Source organism: Hemiscyllium ocellatum, chromosome 4 (assembly GCF_020745735.1).
Source record: "Hemiscyllium ocellatum isolate sHemOce1 chromosome 4, sHemOce1.pat.X.cur, whole genome shotgun sequence".
In the NCBI taxonomy this organism is placed as follows: Eukaryota; Metazoa; Chordata; class Chondrichthyes; order Orectolobiformes; family Hemiscylliidae; genus Hemiscyllium; species Hemiscyllium ocellatum.
The window spans coordinates 59716478-59729843 of NC_083404.1; the positions used below are offsets into that span (position 1 = coordinate 59716478).

At 40.6% G+C, this 13366-nt stretch overlaps 1 protein-coding gene across 7 annotated transcripts in view; it reads left to right on the forward strand.

Annotated features, from left to right (window-relative positions):
- LOC132813916 (coiled-coil domain-containing protein 102A-like) overlaps positions 1-13366 on the forward strand; it is a 615752-nt gene that overhangs the window by 155850 nt on the left and 446536 nt on the right. For all 7 annotated transcript variants that reach the window (XM_060823318.1, XM_060823308.1, XM_060823316.1 and 4 more), the window contains one exon: positions 7874-8560. In XM_060823318.1, coding sequence (XP_060679301.1) covers positions 7943-8560 — 618 coding nt within the window. In that variant the 5' untranslated portion in view covers positions 7874-7942. The remainder of the gene's footprint in view (positions 1-7873; positions 8561-13366) is intronic.

Below are 13366 nucleotides of genomic sequence, written 5' to 3' on the forward strand. Positions count from 1 at the left end.
TCACACGTTATAACAAAATTGCACAATAGGGTAAAAACACGGACTGCAGATGCTGGAAACCAGAGTCTAGATTAGAGTGGTGCTGGAAAAGCACAGCAGGTCAGGCAGCATCTGAGGAGCAGGAAAATCAACGTTTCAGGCAAAAGCCCTTCATCAGGAATAGAGGCAGGGTGCCTGAGAACGGGGTGGGGGTGGGGAGAAAGTAGCGTAGAGTACAATAGGTGAATGGGGGTGGGATGGAGGTGATAGGTCAGAGGGGAGGGTGAGGGCAGGTAGCAAAGAGTATAATGGGTGAATGGGGTTGGGGATGTAGGTGATAGGTCAGGGAGGAGGGTGGAGTGGATGAGTGGAAAGGAAGATAGGCAGATAGGACAGGTCATGAGGGAGGTTCTGAGCTGGAAGGTTAGAGCTGAGGTGAGGTGGAAGAAGGGGAACTGAGGAAACTGGTGAAATCCACATTGATACCATGGGGTTGAAGTGTTCTGAGGCGGAAGATGTGGCGTTCTTCCTCCAGGTGTCGGGTGGTGAGGAAGCAGAGGTGGAGGGGGCCCAGGACCTGGATGTCCTCGGCAGAGTTGGGCCGGGGGGGGGGCGGTGGAGATGTTGAAATGTTGGGCAACAGTGCGGTGGGGTTGATTGGTGCGAGTGTCCCAGAGATGTTCCCTAAAGCGCTGTGCTAAGAGGCATCCAGTCTCCCCAGTGTAGAGGAGATTGCATCAGGAGCAACGGATACAATAAATGATATTGGTGGATGTGCAGGTAAAACATTGATAGATGTGGAAGGCTCCTTTGGGGCCTTGGATGGTGGTAAGGGAGGAGGTGTAGATGCAGGTTTTGCAATTCCTGTGGTGGCAGGAGAAGGTGCCAGGAAGGGAGGGTGGGTTGTTGGGGGGCGTGGACCTGACCAGGTAGTCACGGAGGGAACAGTCTTTGCAGAAAGCCGAAATGGGTGGGGAGGAAAATATATCCCTTGACGGTGGGGTCCATTTGGAGGTGACGGAAATGTCTTCGGATGATATGGTTTATGCAAAGGTTGGTGGGGTGGAAGGTGAGCACCAGGGGGGTTCTGTCCTTGTTACAGTTGGAAGGGTGGGGTTTGAGGGCGGAGGGGCGGGACGTGGACGAGATGCATTGGAGGGCATCATAGCTGCACAATTTAGTTTAATGGAGCCAGAATTGGTTATAGCGAACATAAGTAGGAAAAGTTTGCATTCTACAAATAATGGTCTAAATTCTTCAATCGCATTAAAGGCAATTTGCATTGAAAAAACAAATGTAATAGCAGAGCCAACTGTACTTTAGTTTTAACCATTTCCTACTAGAGTAACACCAATAAGCATCCTGTTTATTTATTTTTCTGGCATTTGAAGCTTAGTTAAATGATAAAACAACTTCAAGAAATCTTTAGACCCTTTTCTAACACGTATTTTCTACCAAAATTACTTAACATAAAAATAAGACAGGAAAAACATCCCAGACTATGATGCCTGTTCACAGTTTCCACTTTGTGCCATAAAATAAATACTACTTAATGCATATTGTAAAGCTTTATGATCCAGTAGTTCATAAGCCAGCACTTTACCATTAATGCTTTAAAAATTCTGCCAAAGATTATTAGTTACAAAACTGTATCATGACAGAGACCAAAACCACAGCTCAGTAGAGTTAATGTTTCTGGGCCAAAGTTTGAACTCCTGAGCTCAGTGTGCCAGGAAGGGAAATAAATGGTTGGTGGAAAAGACCTTGGCATGGAAACTCAACAAATTCTACTTGCACACAAGTCTTGAAAAATGCACTGTTCACATTCTATTTTAACTCACCCTCTCTTCCATCACGAAGGGAAATGGTAAGTTGGCTTTTGTTGCACATTTGAGTATAGGAGCTAATACGGTTTGCTGCAACAGTACAGAGCCTTCGTGAGACCATATGTGGAGTAGTCCATGCAATTTAGTCTCCTTACCTAAGAAAGGATATCCTCACTATAGAGGGAGTGCAGTGCAAGTTCACTAAGCCAATAGGGGGTGTCTGAACTGTTCTATATGAAGAGATTGGGTTGACTGTGTCTGTATTCACTGGACTTTAGAAGAATGAGAGAAGATCTCATTGAAACAACAACAGAACAAGGAGTCACATGCTCAAGATCCCCAGTACGCCATTTAGGACTGAAGTGAGGAGAAATTTCTTCACTTACAAGGTGGCGAACCTGTGGCATTCTGTATCACAGACAGCTGTGCAGGAGAAGTCACTGAGTTTACTTCAGAAAGAAATAAATTTCTAGAAGCCAAGAGTGTCAAGAGGTATGGGAGAAAGCAGGAGTAGATATTGAGATACAGGATCAGCCATGATTGTGTTGAATGGTAGAGCATGGTCAATGGATCGAATGACCTTCTTCTATATCTATTCCTATGCTTCCATTCTCTTCATTATTTTCTCAATTTTGTTGATATTTTTTCTTCATAGTGATCTGTGTGTTGCTCATAAAATTGGTGTCTTTTTGTCAATTCCTAATTGTTCTTGAATTGAGCAGCTTGTGAGGCTGTATCAGAGGGTTGTTAAGTATAAACATGGATCTGGAGTCACATATAAGCCAGACCAGGTGAAGATGGCAGATTTCCTTCCTTAGAAGACATTTGTGAGACCACTGATAATGATTTTATGGTCACTACTAGATTTTAATTTCAGATTTATTAATTGAATTCAAATTCCACCAGGATTTGAATGTTTGTGCCCAGTGCATTAACGTGGGTCCTCTGGATTACAGACCAATGTCATTATCATTGAGTTAGCCTTTATACTTTTGGGCTTGTCATTCACTATACTCCTGATTGCCTGCTGTCCTCACTGTGCCATTATCGGCTTTCATTGCCAGCTAGCTGCATACTATTTTTTTTCCAGTGAATGCTTGACAGCAGTTCTGATAGTCTATGCTGTGAAATGTGCAGCAATGAATTATAGTAACCATTTTGCTTTGAAATTTGATATCACTCCAAATGTGGGTTAGCCGTGATGCTTTCAGTGTGAGCAGCTTTGTGCTCTCTGCTCATTGAAATGATAGTTGTGTTTGTGGCCACTGCTGCCACACATTGTGAATTTAAAAGCATCCTTCCAAGTTTACCCAATCAGGAGCAAAGGATTAGCTAGCAAACAGATCACTTCATCCTACGTTCGATGTATGTGCAACTACAACCTTCCAAGTACAGTGTCTAGTCAACAAGGGTACTCCTGATGGCATTCATAAATTAAAAGAATAATGTAGCTCAGAGTCACACTGGCTGACATAAGAAGTAACAGAGTGCTGTGAAATGCCATTCATTCCTGAGCAGACACCATATTGAAAAACCTTCGCATTTCCAAACCCAAATGTTTTTGGTCAAAAGCATCACTTATGCTGTGGCTTTCTCATCTGTATTGTATTGGTTGGTGAGCCTCTTTACTAATACCAAATATTAAAATGTTGATGAAAAGGTGCATGTGAGGTTGATCAGAAGTCAATTTTAATGGCAGTGCCCTGTCTCCTGCATTGGGAAGCAGGCCTGTTGCATGCAGTCATTGAGAAATGCACTTTTGAGTGCTGTTTGCTTAAGCAAGAAGCACTAAAGCACAAGAAGTTGGCATGACTTCAGACAAACTGGCAACGCACAAACCAGCCTGCACTGCTTCAGGGAAGGTGGATTTTGGCTGAAATAGCTTGTAAAAGTGAGTTTTCTTGGGGAGGATGCCACAGGAAGAGACTAACAGTTTGCATTGTGGGTTCCAAAATTGCTGCATCAAAGGCCTTGAAGGAGACGGTACAGGAGAGATATCTTCAATTGACAAAGGTGTGAGGAAGCTGTACAAGTGCACTCTTAAAAGACAGTAGAACTAGATAGCTGTTCAATGCCAGGAATCCATCTCCAGGGCTCTAGAGGGGTGATGTGATAGGGAAGTCAATGATCTCACATAAGTGGTTAAGTTCAATGACTGCCTCTTCAAACATCACATCCCACCAAATTCAATTTTAGATCTGCAAAACAGCTCAAAACACTATCTCCCTCCATCCAACAATCAACAAGTACTATCAATCATGACTCAAGAAGTAGTACTGATTATGGATTACTGGGCAGAATTTTACTGTCTCCCCCCAGCTGGAGAGTTTGCAGGTCAGTTATTAGAATAAGAGCTAGTGGGACTTGAGGAGGACAATCAAGTATAAACCAATTTTTCCTCTTCCATGTATATCTTTTTCCATGCTGGGCACTTCCACTCCTATTTAGAGGGCAATGAATCTTTGGAATTCTCTATTCAAGTGGTTGATAGATGTAATGATGTCAAGTGACTTGGAGATAATGCAGGACCATGAATCCATGCAGTGCAGATAGAGGCCATTTGGCCCCATTGACTATGCACTCATCTACATTTATCATGGGTAATCCTCTTAGCCTGCACATCCTTAGACACTGTGGGGCAATTTAGCATGACCAATCTACATGTACATCTTTGGAGTATAGTAGGAAACTGGAGCACCCAGAGGAAACCTACGCTGACACAGGGAGGATGTGTAAACTCCACAAAGACAGTCACCCAAGGCTGGAATCAAACCAGGGTCCTTGGTGCTGTGAGGCAGCAGTACTAACTACTGTTCCACCCACAACACTGAGGTAGATGAACATCTATGATCTAGAATAGCAGAGCAAACTCAAAGGGTTGAATGGCCTGCTCCTAGGTTCTTAGCAGCAGGTCAGAACCTGACAGCAGGAGCACCACCACAACAAGTGGCTGAAGGAATAATTCTCCTTGACAGACATGCCACTCCATGGTGGGGGGGGGTGGGGGTGGGCGAGTGTGTTTGTGTATCTGTGTGTGTCTGAGAGAGAGACAGACAGACAGAAAAAAACACAGTGGTGCATCTCACAGGACTTTATATTTGAATACATGGTGCATGGCTACAAGTTCAACTTTCTCAACATGTCTGAATATCAATGTGTCATGTGGTAAATGGCATTAGGTAGTTGTAACTGACTGCTGCCATCTGGAAAAAGATTTGCTGCTCAGTGGACAGGTGCCCACACTATACCAGTGCATGTCATATTGAGCATCACCCTCAAAGACTTTGCCTCAGCATCCACCGGGGTTTTCAGACTGCGGCCCACAAATACATTATTAGGACACAATGTTTTCTGGGACTCGCAATTGTGTGTACTTTATCACTCTGGCCAGCCAGAACGACCAGGTGTTTAGGCTTGCAGCTCTGGTTGTCTTTCCATTTATAAAGGATGTGATGGACTGCCCACGTGCAACAGTCAAGCCACCCTTACCTCATAACTCAAGAATGTCTGTCAACTGCAAAGACTTTGACTCCATCAGTGTGCAGTTCATTGATAGCCACAAAAAGACCATGGACTACCATTTTAAGTCACTAGTGAAGCAATAGTACTCATCATTGATCCTAAAGAAAGCTACCCACAGGAGATTATTGATCTTTGTGGCTTGAACTTCATATTTCCTTGTCTTAATTTGAATCTAGCGCCAAGCCATGGGGATCTGCAGACAGGCAGCTGCAGGAATGTCACCACTAAGCAGCCAATCACAGACAATAAAGCTAACAGTTAAACATTTAATCCTTCACTTGAATTTGAATTTTCAGTTAGTGAAATAAATGATTAGGATTGCACTTAGATAGAAGCTAATACATTAATATAAACAAACATTTTTTGTTATTGTAAAAATAGATGGAATTTGTTTTATTACTGAAGAGAAATTTGACAATTTTATTTCGGGCCTGTGATAACGTATAATTGTAAGATGAACTTAGTGTACCATTGAAAACTCAAAGTTAAAAATCACACAACACCAGGCTATAATCCAATAGGTTTAATTGGAAGCACACTAGCTTTCGGAGCGACGCTCCTTCATCAGGTGATAGTTAGATGATTGTCACCTGATGAAGGACCGTTGCTCCGAAAGCTAGTGTGCTTCCGATTTAACCTGTTGGACTATAACCTGGTGTTGTGTGATTTTTAACTTTGTACACCCCAGTCCAACACCGACATTTCCAAATATTGAAAACTTAGTGTGATATCTCTCTACAAGGTGTAACCTTTTCTTGGGTTTTAGAGTGACACTGTTAGCATTCATGTGGCAGTTTTCATGATCTCACTGCTTAGGGATTGTACTCAGGGCAGGGAATAGAGCAGGTGAGTCGCTGTCCTCAAAGATGGATTCTCTGGAAGAACTTTGAATTACGGATAGCAACTTTCAGTTTCCTGTGCTATTCTGCTGTCCTGCCACGAACTTGCAAGTTGTTGTCAATTTTGGCAGAGGAGTGATCATAAACATAATAACAATATAATGATGGTTTCACCAACATTTACTACCATTATCTAATTACCACTCCTAAATGTGCAAAGAGAAATTGTCATGTTACTGTACATTTTTTTGATTCACTTACAAACAACTTTTTTTTCAGTTCATCAACTCTAAATACCTGAGGAATATGTAAAACCAGATGCCTTTGGGAGTGATCTTAAACCCTTAAAAAGGATTGGTTTGTGTCAGCTAGGAAGTTAAAATGCAAAATATTTAACACTAGTTTTCAATGCATCCACTTCTGGTTTTAAAGTTTGACAGGATATAAGCAATCCATTTGTTCTCAAAAGGGTCTATTAGAAAAGCTGTGTGCCTCCATTTTTATTTTTTACTTCTATCAGTTGGGTTTGTTATGACTCAGAAAACACGGCTATATCCATATGGTGTGTGCATTTACAGCTTACTTTGTTGGCTCAAAGGAGCAGCTGTGTCCACAACCTACAACTCTTGAGACCTCTTTTGGAGAATGACCACTCTCCTGACTTTGATAAATCTTACTTGTCCACAACCATCTCCCCAGACCAGAACCTCGTTCTCAGTCAAAATCCCACCATCCAGAAGCCTTGCCTCAACTATGATTTTTCTTCTGACTGTTCTTTTTCTCCTCTCTGCTCCCAGCTTTACCCTGGGGCTACAGGCTGTCAATCTGCTGAAAACTAAAACAAAATCTTCTTAACTTCACTCAAAAAACCTTGCACTTCTGGTTTCCAATCCTGAATTCTTTCTCATTGCTCCATCCCCATAAATATAGAGATCTTTGAATCATTTAAAACCACACTGTTTATTTCTCAAAGGAAGCTGTTATGTGCAGTTTAAAGTGTATATTTTATGTGGATTTTCAATCACAGATTCAGCTGATAAAGTGATAACCTGAAGAAGTATTTTGCTGGGTGAACAACTTTGTGTGAACATTTTTTAAAATCTAACATTTTACATGGAAGTACACAAAGTAATTCCTGAAGTAACACATTTCAATGAAAAAGCCATACCACAGAAGTATTTAAATATTGCTAGCTATGGATAATAATGAAATAGTCCAATAAACACATTTGAGACAATTCAAAATAAATCTGTTTCAATCTGAAACATTGCTGGGAGTCAACAAGCCTATTCAATGTTAAAACAATTTTGCCAAAGGATTCATGTTCCTGAATGTTTCTAATGTAACATGACTGTGTATTAACAATCATCTTTTGAAAATGGCAACCAAAATTTTATACTCCTTTTACATGGTCAATTCCAAGTTGTTCAGCAAAAAAAAACTGTATAAAGGAATTCATTCAGAAAATACAGTTATACTACACATCAAATTTATTTAATGCTGGGAGAGGGACAGGTGAGTGTGAATTGCTGAGATAATAGATTTGATCAGATGTGATTAAAATCTGCTGTACTGTGTGTGGCCCAATTATTACAAACTCTATGGAAACTTAAAAGCTTCATTTAACATGGTTTCAAAGGCCAATTATTCTTTCTTCTTATTTAAAGTTTTATGTTACAATTTGTACACTTTTGCTTCTTCTCACAGGAAATTGAGGATGGGAAATGTTAACAAGTAGAAAAGGAGTCGAGAAGTTTTATTTTGGAGAAAGAGATAATGAGCTCAAATCCCGTTGCTAAACGAGACGAGGGACAGTCCTCAAATATTCAACAGTCTGCAGCGAGACACCTCTATGGTCAGTTTGAGCAAGGAAACCAGCCTGAGTATATGCTGAACACTGATTCCACGGTTCACAGGGTCCAGGTTTCACCTCAATCTGCGGTACCACAGCAACTGGCCCGGAATATGGCTATATGCAGTGAGTGGGACAGCATTGAAGGATTGTACCATCGGGAGTTGGAAGAGGTCCGGGCCAGAGCTGCTCAAATGGAGAAGACTATGCGCTGGTGGTCGGACTGCACGGCCAACTGGCGAGAGAAATGGAGTAAAGTGAGGGCAGAACGAAACAAGGCCCGTGAGGAAGTGCGACAGACGAGGCAGAAATTGGAGTCGGTGGTGAAGGAGTTGGCCGCCATGAAAAGGGAAAAGCAAGAGCTATTAGATGAGAATGAAGGACTGAGGAGAGAAGCGACAGCAACTCCAGCTCTGTCAGAGACCTTGCGGGTCAGACTGGAGGAAGATGAAGTCAATCCTCTGGAGCAGGAACCCATCAAAGATGTGGAGAATAATAACAACGCAACTTCCCCGAATATATTCACTGGCTCACCAAACAAGGTATGTAAAACAAAACCTTATTTCAGGCGTAAAATTGGAATGGAAAAACAGTTTCAACTTTGAATACTCACTTCTTAGTTCACTGCGTTTTATCTATGTTCCCCCCTTTCTTGTGCACCCACCCCCAGTTTACAATCCCTCTGACCTGTCAACGGTGGTGTATCATTGCGTGAGCATTCATGACCCTGAGTGATGACAGATGATTCAATTGATAGTGGTTTCACAACCAAAATACGCTTGTGCCTGCCTCTGCAGTTGTTATAGGGAATTCAAAATAACCAGCGCCAACATTGCTGACTGGTTTTTCCAGCACCTCGCTTTTTGACTTTTACTCTCCCTAGCTAAGGAATGGTAAAAACCAGATCAGCAAATCTGGCTGATCTTAACACTGGCCTGCATTTGGCACTGCTCCCGCTCTGTAAATTGCAATATAAGCATTGGAAGCAATTTTTCATAAATATAACTAATGTTAATTTAAAGTTTACATAATAATCAGGAGCGGGCACTGGTATCTATGTCAAGTAGAAGCCAAAACAGAACTAATCCCTTTTGCAGTCGACTTACAAGCTTTTTCTACACACTTCAGGATATAAGAGCAACCCTATCAATACAAAGGGAGGTGGTAATGTAAATGAATGTAACTGGGTGAGTAATCCCAGATTAATGTCCTATGGGTTTAGATTCATACGCCACTGTAGCAGTTGGTGGAATTTAATATGAGTTAATTTAAAAATCTCGAATTGGAAGCTAGTCTGAGTAATTATATCCAAGGAATTGTTGTAAAAGGCTATTTAGTTCACTAATATCCTGAGGGAAGGAAATCTGATATCCTTACTAGACCAGATGACTCCACTGATGTAGTTGACTCTGAACTGCCCTCTGAAATGCCCTAGCTGGTTACTCAGTTTCAGGGCAATTAGAGATGATCAACAGAAGTTGACCTTGACAGCGATGTCTGTGTCTCATGAAAAAATATCTTCAAGATATAAATATGGTAAATTAAGTTATGCACATATATACATACATCAGACACTTCTATGAGCCTCAATTGTCAGCTATTAGATAATAATGTATTGATTATCATTACCATATTTCTCTTGAGCTAGTCTATGTATTCTTGATTATTTTTTGGCAACTGTATATGGATCACTGTTGCTGAGCCTGGGGAGTATTATTATTCAGAAGGATTTTTGTATAAATGTTGTCAATTTATAGATTGGCTTGTTTAATTATGATGATGGTGGATGAATTGCTAATGTCTAACTTGGTGTAAGGAAAGATACACCTTCAGGTAATATTTATCATAAAGACTGACTGTAACATTTTAATAGGAAATGATATGAAATACATTACAAAGGGAATTATAGCCCACTCAGGAATGGGCTGTTAAAAGGCATTTGGGCAGATGCTGCTACATTTGTATAGCTGTTACGTGTTGCCTACTACTTTAACCTTGAGATTTTTTTGGAAGCTAGTAAACCACTAGTCATGTGCGAATTAGGGGCCAGATTAAACTGCAAAAGCAAATCCCACACCCATGTCACCACCTGTTCCAAATCTTCCAGTGCAACCTCTGAGACTCTAGCCTATCCTGAGTTTGTGCATGTTAAATTTAGGATTTGAGATTCTCCTTAATATTGTATTAATTTAAATGTCATAATTATTCATAATTTAATTTGTTACATTTTTAAGTTTGATATGTTTGTTTGGAAATCCTTTGAAGAAATGTGACTAATGATACAGAGTAAAGCATTTAGAATGGTGATGAAGAGCGATTTATTCCTCCAGAGAGTGGTGAGCCTGGGGAATTCACTACCAAAGCAAACAATCAAGGCCAAAATATTGTATGAGTTCAAGAAAGAATTTGATTTAGTACTTCAGGCTAAAAGAACCAAACGATATGGGAGCTATTGAGCTGGGTGATCAGCCATGATCATAATGAATAATGGAGCAGGCTGATTGGCCTACTCCTGCTCCTATTTTCTATGTTTCTATGTTTAAAAGTTAGAGAATTTTGACCCACAATGTTTCAGGTGCATTCATAGTTTAAACTGTGACAGTTTTCAGTTCAGCAGTTCTTTCTGAGCTCAGTCTGAAAGCAACTCATGCAAATAGATTTTCATTACATTTTAGAAAAAACATTCCCAAGGAAGTTTCCATACATAATATAAGATATATCAATAAATTAGTGTGAACATAGGTAAAATTTATTACTCCAAATACTGTATCATATTCCAAAGGAATTATGAGAAAACAGTTTTTTGTTATTTATAATATATTTGAATCTGATATTTTTTATTGAATATATGAACTGATTCTATCAAGTTGTAAATAAAAGTATAATTTACTTTGGCTTTAAAAGTCTGCTTGGTATTCTACCAATGCAAAGGGAGTTATGAAATAACACAGTTAATTTAGGAAATCCTTGGATCATGAAACCTTGACAAGGATGCACTGATAATAAGAATACATATTCGGGATCAGAGATAGCAGAAGAAGACCATTTGGGTCTATCATGTCTGGCCTGGCCCTCCTAAGGAGTAATTAATTTACTACATTCCCCTGCCCCCTCTCACCACCATCATGAATGCTCCTCTTCTAAAATATTTAGAATATATAGAATGATTGGATGAGAAAATTACTTCCATTAACCACTTAAAATATTGACATTGAATCTGATATGAATTGTCTTGTAGACCTTTGCAAATGGGAACTGTTCCAAAGATAAGTGGAAAACATTATATTCATTCTCAAGTAAAGGGGAGAGGGATATATCAGTAAATTGTGGGTCACTTCATCTTGCATGCACAATGGAGATGGGAACAGATAGATATGAGTCAATTTAGGAAGAGGCAACTAAAGTTGAGTTTAAATACTAGTCATGCCATGTGTCTGTTTCTGTTTCCATGTATTTCTTTGTAATTTTATCTCAGTTATCAGCTGGTTAAGAAAGATTTCATTGGAGATCCACTAATTTCCCATAGAATTTCCTCAAGATGGTGCTTCCTGATCATTTAACCCTCTGTATGTCTTTAATAATGGGTGAAAGTAATGGACAGACCCCCCCCCCTCTCCCCCATCCCGTTTCCAACTGTCATAGGGTCAGAGTCATACAACACAAAAACAGACCCTTTGGTCCAACTCATCCACGCTGACCAGGTTTCTCATTTGCCTAAGTTTGGCCCATATCCCTCTAAACATTTCCTATTCATCTACCTGTCCTATTAAAAACCAAAGGAACCGAGGCTGCTGTAAATCAGAAATAACAACAGAAATCACTGGAGAAGCATCTGTGGAGAAAAATCAGAGTTAACGTTTCGGGTCTAGTGACCCTTCCACAGAACATGTACCTAAACAAATGTCTTTAAATGTTGTAACTATCCCTACATCTACCAGTTTCCCATTCTGGCAGTTCATTCCACATATGAGCCATCTTCTGTGTGAAAAAGTTGAATTGAATTGAATTTAATTTATTGCCACGTGTACTGAGGCACAGTGAAAAGCTTTGTCTTGCGAGCACCACAAGCAGATCACATAGATAAGTAAATAATAGGTAACAGCGGCAAAATAAAAACACAGGTACGGGCGAATGCTAAGAGTTTGTGAGTCCATTCAGTATTCTAACAACAGTGGGGTAGAAACTGTTTCAAAACTGGCTGGTGCGTGTCTTCAGGCTTCTATACCTTTTTCCCGGTTGTAGAGGTTGTAGAAAAACATAGCCAGGGTGGGATGGATCTTTGGGAATACTGGCGACCTTTTCTTGATCGTGAACCTGGTTGATGGATTCTATAGATGGGAGGTTTGGCTTTTGTGATTGTCTGGGCCTGGTTGACCACTCTCTGTAATTGTCTCTGATCTTGAATAGTACAGTTACCATACCAGGTATTGATTCATCCAGACAAAATGCTCTTGATGGCACACCTATAAAAGTTGGCAAGGGTATTTGCCATCATGCCAACTTTTCTCAGCTGCATGAGGAAGAAGAGACATTGGGCCTTTGTAACCAGTGCATCCACATGAAGAGTCCAAGGAAACTTGTTGTTGATGCTCACTCCTAGGAGCTTGACACTCTCCACTTGTTCCACCTCTGTGGTGTTAATGTGTAGGGGGGCATGTGTTACATCCCACTGAAAGTCAATAATGAGTTCTTTGGTCTTGCCGGCATTGAGAGCTAGGTTGCCCCTCAGCTTCCTGTATGACTAGCTGATGCACAGTGGGGTGAGTAAATTAGAGAACATCCTTATTAAACTAGTCCTGGACTTGGCCAATGTGGTCATCTACAGGTCCAGGCAGTGGGCAGCTAAGGGGGTCATTCACTTTGGCTGTCTGGGTCTCATTCGTAGCTATCCATGCACCCTGATGTCCCTGGAGAGGTAACATGCTGGTAAACTTACATCCACGACCAGTGCTTGTAAGAGATCCAACAGCATGGATCATTTACCCCAGAAATATTGTGTTAATTAAAATTTCATAATTTCCCATAAAATATTTGATTTTTGTTACACTGCCCTTTTGAAAGGGCTGTAAATTAAGCAAAAAGCATTGTTCACAATTTGGATTTTGTAACCAAGGCTAGCATCTATTGCCCATTCCCAACTGCTCAAGTTCATATGGGATGGCTCCCCCAATGTCACTATCTGTCAAGACAATTTTTGTATCCAATTGGCAAGCTCTCCCTGAATCCTTTGTGATTTAACTTTCCTAATTAGTTTACCCTGTGGAACCTTGCTTTACTAAAGTCCATGTAGACAACAACATCCATCATTCTGTCCTCAACAATCGTTTTGGTTACACTCTCAAATATCT